Below are 19,665 nucleotides of genomic sequence, written 5' to 3'. Positions count from 1 at the left end.
AAAGATGAACCAAACCGCATGCCTGGCGAGAAAACTATTTTAACTACTTAACGGGGCTTGAGGTAGCCAGACATATAGATAGAACTTAGAGAACCCATAAGGATACAATGATGCACTTGTTTCTGTTTGTTACACGTTAACACAAAGTGTATGTACATAAGGTGATAAATGCAACGGGCACATTAATGTTCCTGTACAAATTTGTTACAGTTTTTAAGTACCTGTGGTACACATCTTGTGTTCCGGTACTTTTTTTTACACTGTTGCCTTTGGAGAGTACAAAGAATCCATCAATGGAAACTCGTTGGCAAATATGTAGGATGAGAATGAAAACGGGAATACAAGTGTGTATTTATGTATTTGATTGGTACATGTGCTATTTTCAAGAATATTTCTTTTATAAGAAGTTGGTCATGTTTATGTGGGAGGATGCCAGAAAAAAGCTCGGGAAAGAATATATACATGTGTATGTATACATAAATGCTGATGTTAAACCGCTGCTAACCCACCCATGCATCCAGAACTGGATTCGAACACGCGACCGATATGCAGGTCAATAAAGGGCCTCTATCTTCTGTAGCGAGACCGATAGAGATGACATATTCAGCGAAGGACATAAATGTGAGATATAATAGGATACAATGACAGGGCTAAAATGTGAGATATAATAGGCTGTACAATATTTAAGATAGCATGTGAGAGATAATTGGCTACAATGACAAGCTAAAATGTCAGAATTAATAATTGTATGTGTATGTATTTCGAATGCAGAAGTCAGGCTGTTTGCGTGTATTAAGTTGCGAAAACCTGAGGTCAGAAAGTGTCACGATATAGCTGCCAGTGTTTTGAATGCAATTTGCTCGGTTGAGGAAAACTTTAAATCAAATTATTTTCCAAGACAATGTTTATTGCCCTTCTGATGACGTATAACTTTATATCAGTGTTTTCTTTGCCTTTAAGTTGTGCCTATATACAGCAGCCCAACTGTAATAATCTGCCTCTGGTGAAACATAAAAGCCAGTTCATTCGAGTTCAATTTACGTATAATGCAAACATCAGTCTTGCAAATTTTTGTTCCGCGTACATACTTTTGTGATCCACTGCCACCCACGCTGAGCTTACGCTACATGATATAATGTGTATTAACGTATATGTCCTGACCGTAAACAGTCCGCACCTTTATGGATATGCATACAATGGGGGTTCAAGCTGTTACTTAAGAACTAAATGGGTTTGTATACGTCAAGCTACCAGGACCGATCAATGAGCACATTTACATATGCATTACAGGCCGTGATCAATATTTCCATTTATTTTTTACTCCCTATTCTCCATCCAAGCCCCCCCCCCCACTCCTCCCCCAACCTAAAAACATAAATAGGTCCTGGGAGAGGGGAACATCGCTATTGTAAAAGGTCTGCTGTGTGGCAGCGCATTCTTGCTATAGTGTGTATCTGTTCGAAGAGTGTGGTGCTAATTCTACCGGTGAGGCACCGCTGTAAATAAGATAACCTAGTAATTGTCAGGAGGGAAAAATATAAATGTATATATGAACTGGTCAAAATAATTTCGAAAGTGACGTTAAACAAAATCTCGTGCTTCTATATTGTCTAAAACCATGTTTTTGTTTTATGTTATTTTGTTGTTTTTTTTTCGTTTGTTTGTTTTTCTTTGGGGGAGGTGGGGGGCTTGGAAGGAGAGTGGAGAGTAAAAAATAATTGGACCAAGATGAAAATAATATTCAGACATACATACATATACATTTCCAATCCAACAGATAGAAGAGACAGAGACTGTCCATCCATAAAGCCTTAATCATGTAAGCCTGTTGGAAGAAGGCCTTAAAATAACTGGCGCACAAACTGGCGGGCGTTAAGTTTGTTAGATAAAGCTAACCTACACCTGGTCTCCGAAACAATCTCCACCCGCACAACAGTATCTATACGGTTTTGTTTACATGATCTGGATAAACAAACATCATGCACAGGCGGATGTTATCTTATATGTGTGTATGTAGAAGAGACCGTATAGGCCTACATGTAGAGTGTATGCTACAGATAGAGCATTTCCCGATAAATAGAAATATGTCAATCAATGGACTCAGAAAGCTGATTCAGTTTAGTATAGATGAATGTTTTCCACCAAGGTGTGTGTTGAGCGACAGTAAAAAATGGGTTTGTATAAATAGAAAGAAAAAAGAAGACAAAATGAACAAACTTCCAGAAAGTGTACAAGCGGTAAACACGGAAGAAGGCACACGAGTGAGCCTCGTTGGGTCGGTGCCAATATGTCTACGTCATTGTAGCGTCACTCTGTCCTGAACATTGATCATTCTCGTTCCGGGCCAATGATGTATAACAATTTGAATGGCGGGTGCCCGGGAACCAAAATGTTTATCGATATCCTTATTTGTGACGCGACCTGCATATTCATGTCAATGTGCTGTTTATGAATGGTTCCTGAATACAAAGAAACCACGTGACGACAATATTTACGTGAGTCACTCCCGCGGTAGTATTTATACCGGCACATTGATTGTACTCGACAGAAACATTGCAGACCGTCTTTGAGGAACATTGATCTCCAAAACCTTATTCTAGTCTCTTTTCGCAAGATTTGTACTCTGAAGAATGGTTTTGGGTTATAAACACGCTGCTGCGCTGCCACCTAGTCTACCCCACGAGCCGCCGGTCGAGCCTGGAGAAGTCAAAGTGCCCCTGAATGACGGTACAGAACTCCATTACACTTTCCACGAGGTTGAGCCTCTGAAGGTATGTGGGTGGATTCCCAAATTCACATATGTTTGTACACTATACAACGACCAAGTTATTTATAAAGAATTTGAAATTTAACCCGATTTATAAATGGGTGTATTGATAAACATATTGTAGATGTTAGAATTTATTGAGTGAAATTGTGTTACAAACAATACATTGTAGTTCATTAATCCCACGTGGCTAACGGTTTTACTGAACGTATAGCTTAATACCCAAAGTCGATCGGTTCTTCGTTTTGGCATTATTTCCGATTATCTCTCTTCTAATATGTACAGCCTGTACCATTAAATATTTTCTCACAAAAAAACACCCCGTACAAATCGGCTTTCTCGCGATTAAGATATGATGATGATAATAGACTACAATGCAGTGTCTTGGTAGAATGGCGTCACAAGTATTGGCATCATATCGTCTTCTGCGTAGACATCACGGATTTTAGAGAATATAGGAAAACCATATTTTCATGTAAATGTAGTTTCATTCCATATGGTTCAATTACAATCGAAGCTAGGGTGGATTTTCTGTGGTGCTAGGCTCAAGAATCTAGTCTTGTTTGTAAATAAAAACCAAACCAAACCGGTTCCCAGTGTTCAATTCATGGGATTGGCTGTTTAATAACTGGTTTGTTCGAGTCTGACCCTCCGAATATTGATCGATTGTGGTCTCGCTGCATGATGAAATCGTCTGTCTGCTGGAAAGAGTTTACCTTGGCCAATTTAGGGCTAAAAATACACTTGCCTGTTAATTTCCACTGCGGTGGTATCCAAATATCGATCTCTTCTAGTGATGACGCGAGAGAGAACTCGTGACAATGGAACTGATGCCGTGATACTCCGACCAGATGCCCACGTCATGACGGAAAACTACCTCGGGTCGACTACGTTCTCATAAAACCTTGGCACGTTGCCATGGAGATTGGTGTTGGGCTGAAGAGTTCGAAGACCTTTGCAGAATCCGTCTATTCTTAGACAGAGATAAACCTGCTGTTTAACCTTTGGCACTGACCTTAAATGGCGCTCTGTCTTCAAGATAAAGGTTAACCGCGTCGAGGTGTAGTTGAAGCTTAAAACGACTGTTAATTATAATTAGTACATCTGGTGTGACATGCTGTATTGTTATTGGTTATTCCCTGATGGAAGGATCAAAGAATAAAAATACATATTAGCATCGCGGAACGCACATCTCTTACTTGCGTCGACATCGCGCATAAGGGTAGCGATTGTGCTCTGGTTCATTATAGCCTTTGGCTTTTTTTAAATTTTTTTATGTGTAATTAGAAACTATCATAGAATCTAATATAATATTGCCCATGGCAAATACGCTAAAAGCTGGTGATATCTGTGTACCTCTATGCAAGCTGTGACGCCACACTGTGTCAGGTTATTATCCAAACAAATTATACATTCCGTTGACAAGTAAAGCGAAAACGAACAACACATCCGGCTTGTCATCACAGAAGTAACTTTTGTCTGCCACGCCTACTTTTACAGGATCTGCCAAAATGTTATTCATTGCTCCCTTGTGGAGAGACAGCCGTTTGTGTTTTCAAAGGAGGATTGGTACGCTTTCGTATATCCTGCTGAGATTACTTTGCATGCATGGAATCCGTGTCAAATAACTCGGTTAAACCCCCCCTCCCCACCCCCACCCCATGCGGATCCCCTCCTAGAGAGCCTCACTTCTGGCAAACTGCGAGGTGACTGGCACTTTTGGGCAGCGTATCCGCGGGGTAACGATCGTGTTGTGTTAATACAAACCTGCAGGTAACAACAAGCAGGATATGCGGGTCTACAGGACAACAGAATCAAAATATTAACATAATTGTTGTACGGTGGAGCGAAAACAAAGACAACAAATACTGAAAACAAGGGATCTCAATTTTATATTAAACATTAAATAACATCACAAATCTATATGTAGTGTTACAAAAAAAAATGAAAAGAAAAGTTACAGTGAGTTGCAGGAACTTTAACCCATTCCTCTCCTTAGCGTTCTAGGGAAAAGTCATAAAATGAGAGTGTGCTGATCATTACATGTTACCTATGCCAAAAAGAAGACCATTTACCATGGTAAAGTTTATTGCTGTCACAACTATACCAGGTAAGATAAGGAAAAGTCTATAACATGTGGCTAAATAACGTCTACAGTAATGTTATAAATACAGACTTCGTCGTTCTGTAGTAGACCTACATCGTGCATGAAGCACGAACTCCCGTGGAGATAACTTCAGTCTTTGTGCCCTTACGGACAAACTACTGAAAAGCAATAGCCTCTTCGATGCGGTTCGATGATTTACCTTTCCAGTCTCACCTGGGCATTTAGTGAGATCACGTGATAATCTGGCTTGCTGGCCTAAAATGGCGTTTGTGTTAGTGCGCGTCTAGTTTATCTAACGGAAAACGGCAGACATTCAACATCATGCCTCGTTTTCAGGAGAGGATTTTCACCGTCTTTAGCCCCAAGACGCTTAACGTAAGTTAATATCGATAAAACAAAGGGCAAGCTACTCTCTTCAGTCTTTCTGTCAAGATCGCGTTCTCAACACATAACAACAACGCAGATAGCCACGCAGCTTGGCTAGGGTCAAACCTTACAGGCCTGCATAATTCAAAAAATACCTCTAAGCCTATACGTTTTCAAATCTCGTGAATATTACTGGCGATACATAGTGCCTTTGTCACATTGAAAACATCTGTCAAAATACCTATCAATAGTCAGAGTTTCATCGGTTAGCTTTTGGACAACTAACATTATGGAACAGTGTCTGTAAGCCTATACGTAAGCCCAGTTTTCAGGGAATTTCTGTTGAAATCCACATACCCATTTTTCGTTTTGCTTAACACTTTTCTCTTTTGTTAACTGTTACATAATATGCATGTCACGTTTAGATCTTTGTTTAAGATGGCAGGTTCATGAAAAAATGATTGAAGAAATGACCTTCATTATTTAAAATATACTGCACGACCAGAACCCGGAAGAGAATGTATGGTGACCCACTGAGTCGAATTAAGACTCGCATATTCTCTCGCATACTAAGTTCATAACCGCTCAGATGTCTGCTGGTTTACCTCAAACCAAATAAACATTTCAAATTTGCTCATCATGCTACATTTGCTTTAATATGGCCCTGATGCCGACCTTAAGTAAGCTTCCTTGCTATTGACATGTAGCTTATCAAAGTGTCCCCACCTGGTTTATTTAAAAACGTGACAATAAAACAGGAGTATTTATTCAGGTTGTCGCTTCAACTTCACTGAATGTACCTTAAACAGCATGCATGTGTTCCCTCCCCTCGGCAATTTACACGACCAGCTGAATAAGGAACCCACACGTGTAATTAACTTCGTTCTCTCCGTTTGTATATCCATGGTGGTAAAACCAGTACTGTGTTGTAGCCATACAGAGGGTTTGGTTAGTCTGAACAAAGTCTAGTGCACATGTATTGAGTGAGTAAGAGGGGTTTAAATAGAACGTAGTGTCGTAATCGTGACTACTTTTATTTTCGTGTGGATCAACGCCCTAAAATGAGCGCATTAGCGAATAACCTCTAAAGCTTATTTAAACACCTAAGGTTATGTCGTCTTGAAACGTATGCCCTGCTTGAGGAAAATGAACTAATTCCGTCCTATGGCAGTGTTCATGATCAGTGACAAGTCTGATGTCCGCTCGGTCATGCTGATATCAAGCCCATATATGATTCGAGGCTGTAAATTAAACAGTTGAAGTCATGGCATGAAGTAAAACAGCAGCGTACATTCTATATATCCACGAATGTCACTGTATATAATGCAGTTTTTCCGTTTTTATATAAGTTTATGTTCGGTACGATACAAAATGAAATGTTTGCGTGCGAAGAAATAAAGCATGCCAAATATGTTCATTCATCCACACATACATCCTGATAACAGTTCTCCGGAAGTGTTGAATGAGATAGCCAGAATGTAAATCGGATATTTTTGCAAGTATCGTTCCATGCAGAAAATAACTCAGGCAAGTTTGGCTTTGATATCGTGTCTTGTGTGGGAGTGAGCAAACATCCCTGGAATTTCCACGGAAGTCAAAATGATTGTTACCTTTACGTGGAGAATGAAACGTACCTACCAAATTTAAAGTAAGCCGATTGACAATTTTTAAGTGAAAGTGAAGTGTATAATAGATTAGGCCCACAGCGTGTAACACATATTATATTATCCCAAATAGCTTCAGCGTACATGTTACTAAGTAACGTACTGAACTCGCTCATCAGCATGGACTAAGGTTACTATTTACTGACCACAGATACATACACAGGCTCCATTTAGGCATAGTTGACGTAGTCACATTATGAGAAATAGTATATTAACCTTCAGAAATGTTAGAACAAAAACATGTTTGCATACTTGTTTACTCTGCCATGAACAATTCGTGGTTAATGTAAAGGACGTTATTATCACATTTGATCGCCTCCATCCATGCAAGAAAACGTTTAATAACGTTTGTATAGCAAACTTAACAAAACTTCCGTAATACGAGAAACGGCTTGGACGTCTATAAACGTTAAATGTCACAACACGTATGTATTAAACTTAGCAATTTAACATTAATAGAGCGTATATGCCTGACGCATGTCTAGATTTGAGGTTTACAGCAAATGGCATTGCAGAACCTAAACGGGATATCACTTAATTTCACCTAACTTCACCGCCACTTTAACTTGAATCCTACTCAAATGCCCCCATGAACCCCCGTCTCCTTTTCCCAGTTCTGTGCAAAGGAAAATTGGCTGTCTCCACCCGCCACCCCCCTCCGGAGGATTTGCAACAGATGCCCCGCCCTCAGGAAGTAGATACCCCGCTAATAAATGGATTAAGTTATATAAACTGTCAAAGAAACTGAAGCTGACAAAGTTGGCAGATTGTGACGAATCCATGCAATAAAACCTGATTAGGACGCTGATTAAGAGTAGAGTTTGACTGTTATATTTCACCGCGGCTTCCATGAAAAGACTCTGCAAACTAGAAGTCTTTTACCATGACTGTAAGCAGATCTGTTGTCAACGTGTCTGCACGCTGATGCCAACATCTTTCGTGTGTAATTCGAATCCAGTTCACGCGAATTTTTGCTACTGATGTTGTTGCTTGCATTCTGCAATAGATACTGCTTTGTCACATTTGCACTACCTGTATGGGAGATATCTAAATCTTGATGTAATTTCTTGACAATTTTGATATATTCCAGGGCGACATCGCGAGCAATGACGCTAAGGACGCCGAAGCGGCTGGTGCTAGCAATGACACAATTCTTAGCACCGACAGTAACCGTGCCACATGGGGAGGGAAAATGGAATTTCTTCTCACGTGTATTGGTTACGCCGTTGGGCTTGGTAACGTCTGGAGGTTCCCTTATCTTTGTTACAGAAATGGCGGAGGTGAGAAAATATTTCATCTTTTACTGCAGTTTAATTCTTGTCTTTAGGGCAAATTTGTAGCCACCACTGGTAATGATGCCAAAAAATGGGTCGATGACATCACGTTTGAAAACAATACATAATTCTGGAGAAGTTACCAAATGGTTTCTCGATAGATTAGCACTACCGGCGCATGATTCTTTCGGGGTAGGAGGTAGGGATGACGTCATATATTATTCAGACAAACGTCATCCAATCGTCAGTAGGTTAAATGCTAAAAAACGCACCAATTGAACATCATCGTCACCTGACCCAGTCATACTAGTGGAGACATCTAGTGGCCCATTCTGAAGCTATTCTGTACATGCCCTCCTGCATTAAGTACGAAATAAGTAAATGAAATCTTTTGATAATTCCAGGCGCTTTCCTGATTCCTTACATCATTATGTTGGCCTGTGTGGGTCTTCCCTTGTTCTTCATGGAGCTTGGCTTTGGTCAGTTTGCCAGTCTCGGACCTATCACTATCTGGCGTATTAGCCCTCTTATGAAAGGTATGGTTCAAACCAAATTCTGTAATTGCTAAGTTTTTTCAAATTAACATGTAACTGAAATGCTATTTTGGAACAAATTTATTCCTCGTGACCACGTAGAATGCTTGCATGACCTACTTTTGGGCAGCCACATCGGATTGCTGCGGCTTCATCAGCACATGTTAGATGGCTGACTGGCTATTGTTCTATGAGGGTGATGATGTCACGCGCAACCCCTCTATTGTCTCAAAAACATAGCATTTACAGATATACTTAATTATTTGCCAGTCGTCGTCATTAAGCGCTTGATATCTCCAGTGTCTCTAAATAAACACGTTGTTCTCCTTTATACAGTTTCACGTGGACCGATTCTTGGCGAATATATATTATCACCATTTTACGGCTGCTGAATATCCTTTATAACAGTAACACAAGTGTTATTTCTTTGATATAAGAGACTAGATTAATGTTCACGGTATGTCACATATGTCTCTTGTCACAGGTCTTGGATACGCGATGGTGATCGTCTCTTGGATCGTCACGCTGTACTATAACGTAATCATCTCTCACACGTTGTTCTACTTGTTTGCCTCGATGACCCGAGAACTCCCGTGGACAACATGTGGCAACTGGTGGAATACCAAGGCCTGTAAGCCTTACAACCTCGTCGATAACACCACATCTACTACCATAACAACCACAACTACCACTGGTGAGTCAAGTCAAGTCAGTCAAGTGACATGATTTAAGAGTTTGGATATGATTGTACATGTACTGACAATTAATGTTTCTGTCCACATGGCCTTCTGTTAAAGCTATTTTTTGTTAGCTACAGTGCCTAGTTATTAATCCAGCAACACCTCACTGAAATTCGTGTTTGGTGTAGGGTTTTTTTTACTTCTCGTCTTGCAAAGTTTTGGGTTGTATAAAGTTTTAAAAAATCGATTTATTTATTTACCTACCGCCATACTCCAGGGGTATTCCCTGACACAATGGCAATCGATTTTATTGGTGGAGGAAACTTGAGCGCCAGTGACGTATAAGAGATGCTACATGATCACGTTGGCCATGGGTAATCCAATGAAATGATAATCTTCTGTTTCAGTGGCGACCACTGTGCTCGAAGCCATCAGTTCCACAGCCAAAACTGCGGTAGAGAAGGCGAAAACCCCAGCTGAAGAGTATTACCAGTAAGTTCTTTGCATGTCCCCTGCAGGCGGGTTTTAGTTTAAATATCCAAGACAATATCTGGATATTTCGTGCCATGCACTGGCGATTTAGGAATGTTTAGCCTGACAGAGTGCTTGGTTAACACAATAGTTAACAAGTTATGTGAAATGATCAGCTGATTGTTATTCTCTTGCAGAGGATAGATGTAACCAAAGGCTAAATTATTTTCCTATTACACCTGAGAAACTTGACTGGTATATTAATTCTTTGAAACTATCATCTTGATTTGAAAAGGTCAAACCTTTGTCATCATCTAATCTTGGCATTCATCACACAAATTTTAAAAAAAAAATTATTCGGAAAACAACATTAAACATAAGTTAAATGAATAACAACGGAGTCATTAACATTTAAACCCAGAATATATTATAAACATATTGCACTTTCCAGGCGATACGTGCTGGAACAGAGTTCAGGCATGGAAGACTTCGGCCTGCCCAGCTGGAAGCTTGCGCTGTGCCTGTTGTTGGCATGGATTGTTGTCTACGTGTGCCTTATCAGAGGAATTCAATCCCTAGGAAAGGTAAGCAAAAACACCTTTGCCTACTGGTTATATGCAGAAAAAATTAAGATACATGGATGGGTTTTTTTTCCCAACTGTGATATGAGAGTGGTTTTACCCCTTGAGATAGTGGTCTTCAATTTAAAGAAACAGGTTGGTGTTTGCTAAGCACAGGTATTGGTGTTGCAAATAAGTCATATCTCTTCACTTAAGCAGAGAAGGTTTATGCATTCTTCAAATTTTGTTCTGAGTCTGACGAATTCTCTTACTTTCAGGTGGTCTATTTTACCGCTATTTTCCCTTACGTCATGCTGACCATTCTTCTCGTCCGTGGAGTAACACTAGAAGGCGCTGGCAAGGGAATAGAGTTTTATCTGAAACCAGATTTCTCCAGACTGGCAGATTCAAGGGTGAGATATTATTTACAGTCTCTATTAAATGAGCTAAAGCCTAATCAAGTCATCCTTAGAATACATTAGAGTAAAATGGAATTAAATATTAGAGTAGCGTCTATATATGCTATGCATCTGGTCTATTCCATAGCCAGATTGTTTCCAAAGCATCGTTGGACGCACAATGCATTTCATCAGGCAAAAGAAAAAAAAGTTTCCTTTCTTTAAAGATTGCACTTGACCGCGCCCCCACCGTCTCTCCAGTTTTAATGTCGTGTAATAATCATTTGTTTTTCATTGTTTTACAGGTATGGAGTGATGCTGCTACCCAGATCTTTTATTCTTTGAGTACCTGCTCCGGTGGTTTGATCGCCATGTCCAGTTTTAACAAGTTCAATAACAACTGTTACAGAGATTCACTGATCGTCTCTCTTATCAACTGTGGTACAAGTATCTTTGCCGGCTTTGTCATCTTTTCCGTCCTAGGGTTCATGGCTCATGAGAAAGGGTTAGACGTCAAGGACGTAGTTGATGAAGGTAAGAAAAGCCTTTTGATTTATTACTTTGGTTGTTGTTCGACGATATGGTCGATCATTTTTCACTTAGAGAAGAGTTTATTTTGACATTTGTTGATACATTATCTATAAATATAATGCTGTTTCAGTTGTATACAGATAACTGATGATTGAAAAAAAACTGTATAAAATGTACATTCATTCATATTTATTGGATGACATTTCAAGTCTATGTTAAAGGCATTCGCCCTGGAGAAAAAAAATCGTTTCCACATGCCCTATGAAATTGGATGCACGGCACACTGAGAGTAACCGAAGGAGTTTCATCCATATTGTTATTAAGATTTAGGCATTTCCTTCACACCGTAAGCGTTTGTTCTTGACAGGACCTGGTTTGGCCTTTATCGTCTACCCAGAGGCTCTTGCGAGAATGCCCGTGTCACCTATGTGGGCTATTTTCTTCTTCATCATGATGGCAACCTTGGGTTTTGGATCTCAGGTAAGACATTTTCTTTGAGTTGTGATGCTTTCAAGAGTCACAAGACGTGAACTATTGCAACAATTAGTTGATAATAAAGACGACGTCGACCACGGAGTTGTTAGTGAACGAATCAATGTATCTGCGTGTGTTATTTATATCGATTACTTACACATTTTTATTTTGATACTATAAGGCTTTCCCTGCTACAAAACATTGATTGAAATTTCTGGTATTGTCGATTTCAAATGGAGCTTTATATAATACATTACATTTAATACTGCTTCTTTATGATTTTATTTAATCAGTTTTCCATGGTCGAGAGTGTCCTTACCGCCTTTATTGACGAATTCAAAACATACCTGAGTGGTCAGAGAGAGTCTTTGATCTTCCGAACAGTTGTCATCTTTTTGTCCTTTCTTCTCGGGCTTCCCATGGTTTGCAAGGTATGTCAGATGTTTTTCCTGCCATAAGCCAAATACAAACTCACAATATTATGGATAGACTGATAAAATGAATGTTCCTGTTCGGTTCACTGCCGTATATGTATGTCTACGTGTTTAAACACGGCTCTTTTTTCTGGATGAAACATTTATTTTCAAACTTACATGCTCTTCTTCTTTTTTTCGTTGAAAAAAAATAATAAAAATTTATTCTAGTGTTATTTAAAATCTAAATCAGTTCAGTGGAAAACCACTTACTGTTACTTATGTCGGTGCAACAGTTTTTCTGTGCTGATTCTGCATACTATGCCGTCATTCAGCTTCCTCTTTGCTTTTTTACGGAGGATCGATGTATCAAAGTTTTCCTTGTTCTCCTTCCAGGGTGGTATTTATCTACTGAACTTGGTTGACTACAGCTTAAGCGGATTTCCTCTCCTTTTCATTGGTTTTTTGGAAGTCATCACCATCAATTGGTTTTATGGTATGTACCCTTCATACTATATAACTACCGTATATTACCATAGTGTTTGTTTACTCTACACTGCACCTTTCTCGTGTAAACTTTCGTTTTTATGAAGGCGTTTTTCGAAGTACAGAACATCCCGAACTGTTCAAGTATTCCATTAATTCACCACACGGTGGGTCGAACTATACACTGCTAGGAATTTCTCAGAAACATAATTTGATTAATGAAAAATGATTCAATGTTTTATTTGTGCATTTTTGCTTGGAAGGAAGTTGATCCAGTGAAGCATTTTGTAGAGATATAAAATAATATTACTTCTAAAATGATGATATGGCAATGGAACGGTCACGGATGAAATGATACTGAAAACAAATAAAAATGATCGCCGAATTCATTGATTGGAACATAATCTCTTAGCTCATAATCAAATCAAGAACACATTTATAAAGTTTCTGTTCTTCCTTTTCAGGTTACAAAAATTTTGCTTACGATATTCAGCTCATGTTGGGACACAAACCAAACATTTACTGGAAGGTCTGCTGGCTGGGACTTTCTCCTCTGTGTATATTTGTAAGTGTACTTAACCTGTTTACACATATATTTAATGTTTTTTTACCTCAAAGACAAACTATGGAAGTCAACTCGAAACTCATATGAAGTTGACGGAATCACCTGTGTCATAAACTTATTGTGTAGTGTTCCACGTATATGACGTGATCTGAGGACAATACTAATTGAGATGGTTAAGAAGGTCAAATAAATAATAAATAAATAAAAACATCTATATAACAATATATCAGCTATAAAGCGGCGATGTAATAAATATCATGGAACATAAGCTTTTGCTAACTAGACTGATGACTACATATGATTAATATATTGGTTTTTGATTTTTCAGGTGATTATTATCTTCAGTATTATCCAATACAAGGAGCCTCATATGAGCTCCTATTACTACCCCGGCTGGGCACAGGGCATGGGCTGGTTGATGGCAATCGCGCCTCTGATGCTTATCCCATGCTGGGCCTTATTCGTATACTGTAAAAAGGGAGGGTTTGAGGTAAGCATGCGTTCTTTCTTTTTCCTTTATTCATTATGATCGTTACCCCATAATTATGATAATGGTTTAGATAGCTATCTGAGGGAACATATACGTACCAGTAATAAACCAGTGTTCTTGCTGCTTAAAATTTAAAGGTAAATTAACGAGGAACTGTTTCCGCCTAAAATGTATTTTTGTTTATTTCTGCTGTGACGTTTTATGGAAAAACTGTAACGTATTACTCATTCATGGCGAGAGAACAATGCTCAATTCATCCACTACTGCGCTGGAACGGTACCTCACTGTAAAATAACATTGCCAAATTTCCTGAATTTTACTTGTATATTATCTTTATATTTGATGCAATGATATTTATTTATTTATTTGATTGCTGTTTTACGCCGTACTCAAGAATATCTTTGATGCGATGAAAGATTAATTTATATATTTATGTATTTTGTAGTTGTTGAAAGATCTCGGTCAACCATCACGCAACTGGGGGCCGTCTTCCAAAGAAAATCGCACAGGGAAATATGATGAAGTCCAAATGTCCATTGAATCCCTGGATCTGAATCATCAAGGGATGCTCAATCACGGTTATGGCAGGAGGAAATATGGCGGCAGTGAAGCCACGTTATCGACGCCAGCTTCTTCCATGTTCACGATAAACGCCAGCAAAGGCTCCATAGTGATATCACCGAGTATTGAATCTAACGTTTAAGAATGTACAAAATTAGAAATCATTTTTGTTTGTTTTAACAAAGCTGTCCTGGTGATATGCAGGTAGAGCCGTAGGAACAATTCATAGTATCCAGGAGAAATGAGATAACGCATGCCCATAAAGCGACATAAAGCCGCCCGCAAGTTCATTTCCGGTCGCTGCGCAAATCCGGCAGCAGACATATCCTCAGGATATGCGTGAGTCAGACAGCGGAGCCAACCAGTAGAGCGAGACTGTGTTGTTATGTTTTCATGCACAGGAGCCGTCTACAGATAGATCCTGGTCCGACCATAGCTGATAAACAATGCGAGACATTATTATGTTAGCCTAATAGTGATGCTGTTACAAGCTGGAGAAAGCGCATAGGCAATATGCAGATGGTGTCGTCCTGGCCGAGCCTACAGATACAGGGTGAAGTTCGAAAAAATTTTCGCACCTTTTCAGGAAGAAAAATGGAGAAATAATATCCCGAATTACGATAGCATAAGGGATATAAAGCCACTTCATGATCACTGTTCATTCCGTCGATACTGACAAGCATTAAAATGCTCATTTCATTATGTATATAAAACCACTTCCATATTAGACATACATGTATATATTAATGACTGTCAGATAGCAAAGACTTACAACATCCCCCCTGTTCGAAAGGTTGTCATTCTGTGCGTGAAATGTAACATACATAACATTTGTCTATATCAATGCAAATATCAGTCACGCATTATCAAATATTAGATATATACACATCCCTGGTCATAACAAACTTTTGCTTTCATGTCATTTTACATTAAGACCGTTGTGTAACTTTCAGATGGAGTTGTTTCGGCATTTCCATTAGCATGAAGTATTTATGAGCCATTCACCTAATATCAAGGTGTACTGCGAGGCTTTAAATCTGTGCGTATTTATATCGGGCCGTATTATATACAAGGCTTTACATCTATTAGACTAGATATGGGTAAGGTATCCAATATACTTTCTTATTTTTGACTAAAAACTTTGTACAACTGTATCTTGCAATCTGAAGTCGAAACATCTGTTAGTTCATCTTACTTGTTTTTTGTAGGTTAAATATTTAATTTGGTTTTTCCTGTATATGTTGCATGTGGTTTTCAATGAGCAGCTGCAAATTTGAATACAGCTGGCGCTCAAGACGTTTTTTTTAAAGATGGGGTATAAATTAAAAGGTGGAATCTCATTTACAAAACTTTCTGTACAGCCTTTTGGGTTATACATTCCAAGTGCATTTAAAATTTATAGTTATCTATCTCACAGTCTGAAGGAGTATTGAGATATAATCAGTCTTATGCATATATTCCTCAGTGTATAGGTATTTTTAAGTGTATATATGCATTATTTTATTTAATGATGAGATGTCTGTGATTCTGATACCAGTCGATCTCGTAATGCATTTGTTATAATCTGTACATGTGGTTAGAAAATTAGTTGTTTTGGGGATCTCCGAGTGATAGAACACTTTTCTACAAGGCCACTTCCCGTTTAAGATCTGAATCTGTTTAATAAAACGATAAAATGTTTTAATTTTTAAAATTTTTTAGTCTTAAACCAGTTGCTTATTCGAATTTTTCTTGAAAGAAATTCCCGGTGGTGTTGAAGCAATATAAATTTTACAAAGTTTAGAAATTTGCAGAAACAGCGTTTAACAACGATACTACAAAGATGCAATGCTAAGAATCATTGATCAACATGGGATTTGTATGCAACAGGGTATTTTTAACAGCGCTATACCTTACAAAAGTATTACTTACAAAAACTGTACATGGATGTCTAGTATATGAGGATATTAGTATTTAAGGATATTTATGGGTTTACTAAAACGCTCCAGGTGTAATCGTTTACACATTCTTACGAAGGGCGCGCACGCCATTGTTCTGTATGAGCCTACGTAAGTACGATTATTTTCTTAAACATCTTATGCATTCAAACCAGTTTACGTACTGCCTCAACTGATATTTGTAATAGTGACAATGGTTTTGTTATGTATAATTTGGTCTAATAAAAAAATATAGACCTATTCTAAAAAAAATTCGGTGTTTGTCTGTTTTAATTAATATGAGATCTGCGAAGAGAGAGATTTGAAATGTCATGTAGGTATGGGAGCACTGGGTTGGCTGCCAAAGCACTGGTCTCGCGGCAAGTGATCTCCCTCAGACCAGTATATGGTCACAAGTTCTGATCCTCCTCTTGCTGGTTCGACTGGCGCTTCAAGCTTGGTTTTTCAGATAAGCCTGTCAAGTGGTAGGAAACCGCATAAAGCTGTGGGGAAACGCACGACCATCCGGAAATTGCAGACGGACCCTCACACGTATACGCTCGTTTAACCAGCGAAAACGCTTTGCTCATACTTCTCTCGCAGTATGAGCGTATGAGCGAGGCGTTTTCGCTGGTTAAACGAGCGTATAACATGTACGACCGGAGAGAGTCAGCACTAGTTGACTTGAATTCATCAGCGCACTGATGAGAGGCTCCTGAGTCATTGTGCCGTGCTAGCACCCCCCAACTTACCCTTCAGCCACCAATGTATTTGAAGGTTTTAAGGAAATACACAATGGGCAGTCAGTTTTATCGTTGGCTTATTACTTGGAATTGTGTCATACAATGAGAAATGTGGAACTCGTGACTTCCTCGTAATTTGAAACTGAAAATTCAGTTGAAATTATTGTCTTTTCTGTACTTCGCTTGAGGTGTCATGTGAGGTGCAATATCTAATATATGTAGGCCTATTACCTATAAGATGTCCTTAAAATAGGACACGACATAAATACAATGCCCAAACATGCTTGCCACTTCCCGACCTGATTAACTGGGACCATTAACCTCTTTTGAAATGAAAATCAGCTTATTAGTAAATTAGGGTAAAGAAAACACTCTCATTGGGTGCACGTCTTATGAAAGACAATTAAACTATGTCCAAGGAAAATCATTAGTTCTATTTACTTTTGTAGAATTTTTTAACCGAATAAACTGTTTGGATCATACTGTGAGTATGCAGTGAAGTCACATCGATCATACTGTGAGCAGTGACATCACATCACAATTGCCACTTCATATGCAGGGACATTTAGACTCCTGCATTCAGAATGCATTCGCCGAAACTAATTATTTCAAGCAAAAATTTTTATCAGTTGTATCCCGCCATTCACCGATTCACAGGTGTATATATGTGATGCATTTTCTTCTGCGAACACATTCCATATAAATTAGAAACTTCAAAAGAAGTATTGTATCGCGCTACTGAACTTCTGAAATCATGCAAGTTTTCAATGCTTTTACGTTTAAATGTTTTCTGAATAGATTTATGAAACAGTTTAGCAGTTTATTGTTCAAACCAATAATGAGATACGTCATCCAGTTGGAATCGCAAGAAGTTAAATCAGGTATCTATGGCCACATCATAATTTTCTAATTGACCTTCAATTCATTCAACTCAGACAGAAAATTAGCCACACCAAAATGCCATTGCGTATTTCTCCTTTCTTTGGGCAAAAAATAAGTAAATAACAGCTTAGTTTTCGTCTTCATTAATTTAACTCGAATGGGCTGCAAACACAAAACGCCCTGTTCCGTTTCACTGCAATGATTATCCTCAGTTCAATCCGCAGTCTAGATTAGATTCTACAGGTGATGTCTGGGAATTTGATCTTAACGGTTCATGGGTTCTTTTTTATATAATGCTGTCTAGTGTAACGTTGCTTAAGGCAGGCGGTTGATGTTTTATACATCAGACAGTTGGAGCATGGTATTTTTACCACAGAAATATTTAATACCGATGCGGTGTCAGTACCACAACAGGACTTTGGGCTTTAATGTCGACAATTTGATGTAATACAACATCACGCCGTAATAGACAGGAAATAGCTGTAATTCAAGGCTGTAACGTGGTTGTTCTGCCTAAATATAATTATAAGTACGTAACCTGTTTGAAATGTGCAATTTTATCCCTCGTCCAAAAATCAGTCCAGCGAATCGATTTTCCTTATACTGTTAACAAAACAACGAAATTTTGAACGCTAAGTTTACCACACTTATCTACATGTATATATTACTTGTATAATGAGACTTTTACCGCATGTGCACCTACATGTGTCTTGTACCACATGTGCGTCTACATGTCTTTCACCGCATAAGCACCCGCATGTGACTTTTAACACCTGTTTACCTGTACATGTACATGTCACTTTCACCGCATGTGTACCTACATGTGACTTTTACTGCCTGTATACCTACATGTACATGTGACTTTCACCCCATGTGCACCTATATGTGACTGTTACCACATGTGCACGTACATGTGAATTTAGCGCATGTGCACCTACATGTGACTTTTAGTGCATGTGCATATACCTGTGACTTTCACCGCATATGCATCTACATGTGACTTTTACCCATGTGCACCTACATGTGACTTTCATCGCATGTGCACCTACATGTACATGTGACTTTTACCACATGTGCACCTACATGTGCCTTTTACCACATGTGCACCTACCTGTGCCTTTTACCACATTGCGAGTGTGAGCAACTTTGCGGAATCAGAGGTCAAATGCATATAAGGTATCGCTATCAGTGACATTAAAGCTATACGTGTAAGTAAAGTGATGAGCATTTGCACTTTATTCTTTGTAACTTAAACTAAATATCATAAAACGGTCAAGGCATTAAACATGCATGCTACATACCTGCACATGCATTACGTTCTTTAATCGCTAAATTTGTAGCATTAAGTAGCAGTTAAATATTTGCATTTAACCCCTTTTAGATCCTTACAGATTAACATCCGTAAGCAGCACTCTCTTCCCGGAATTGTCCACCTAGCTGCAACTGTATGCAGACAACTCTAACTTGCTGTCAAGAAAAGCCTGGTTTCGGACGGATATCCGCATTGCCGTAAAAGGACCAGAGATCCGGTTGTTTATGTAAACACTTTAGGCTTGAAGAAAATCAGGTTATCTTTAAACGTATCTTTTCTTTAGAAGTGAGCATTTAAATTCTCATTCATGAATAATCTATAGAATTCTTTTTAGTTCATGTCAGAAAGTGTTTTTTGGAAAGAAATTCCAAAGTTAAACGGAATTAACGAATCTAATTTGTTCACTAACCCTTCCAACCCTCACCTTAGATGTGCATGCTACATAATAACCGAGAACCTCAAACAGTGCCCG

The 19,665-nt window shown here is 38.7% G+C and overlaps 1 protein-coding gene across 1 annotated transcript; it reads left to right on the top strand.

Moving 5' to 3' along the window:
* Positions 1-2,554: 2,554 nt before the first annotated feature.
* Positions 2,555-16,529, top strand: LOC135469131 (sodium- and chloride-dependent glycine transporter 1-like). Its single transcript, XM_064747664.1, has 14 exons — positions 2,555-2,771; positions 7,995-8,184; positions 8,583-8,714; positions 9,196-9,405; positions 9,799-9,883; positions 10,314-10,446; positions 10,701-10,835; positions 11,126-11,354; positions 11,719-11,831; positions 12,119-12,256; positions 12,635-12,734; positions 13,189-13,289; positions 13,618-13,779; positions 14,225-16,529. The coding sequence occupies exons 1-14, from the start codon at positions 2,631-2,633 to the stop codon at positions 14,480-14,482; spliced, it is 2,127 nt and encodes a 708-aa protein (XP_064603734.1). The 5' UTR covers positions 2,555-2,630; the 3' UTR covers positions 14,483-16,529.
* The last annotated feature ends 3,136 nt before the right edge of the window (positions 16,530-19,665 follow it).

The sequence above is a fragment of the Liolophura sinensis genome, chromosome 6, assembly GCF_032854445.1.
Source record: "Liolophura sinensis isolate JHLJ2023 chromosome 6, CUHK_Ljap_v2, whole genome shotgun sequence".
In the NCBI taxonomy this organism is placed as follows: domain Eukaryota; kingdom Metazoa; phylum Mollusca; class Polyplacophora; order Chitonida; family Chitonidae; genus Liolophura; species Liolophura sinensis.
This window is presented reverse-complemented; position numbering and strand designations above follow the sequence as displayed.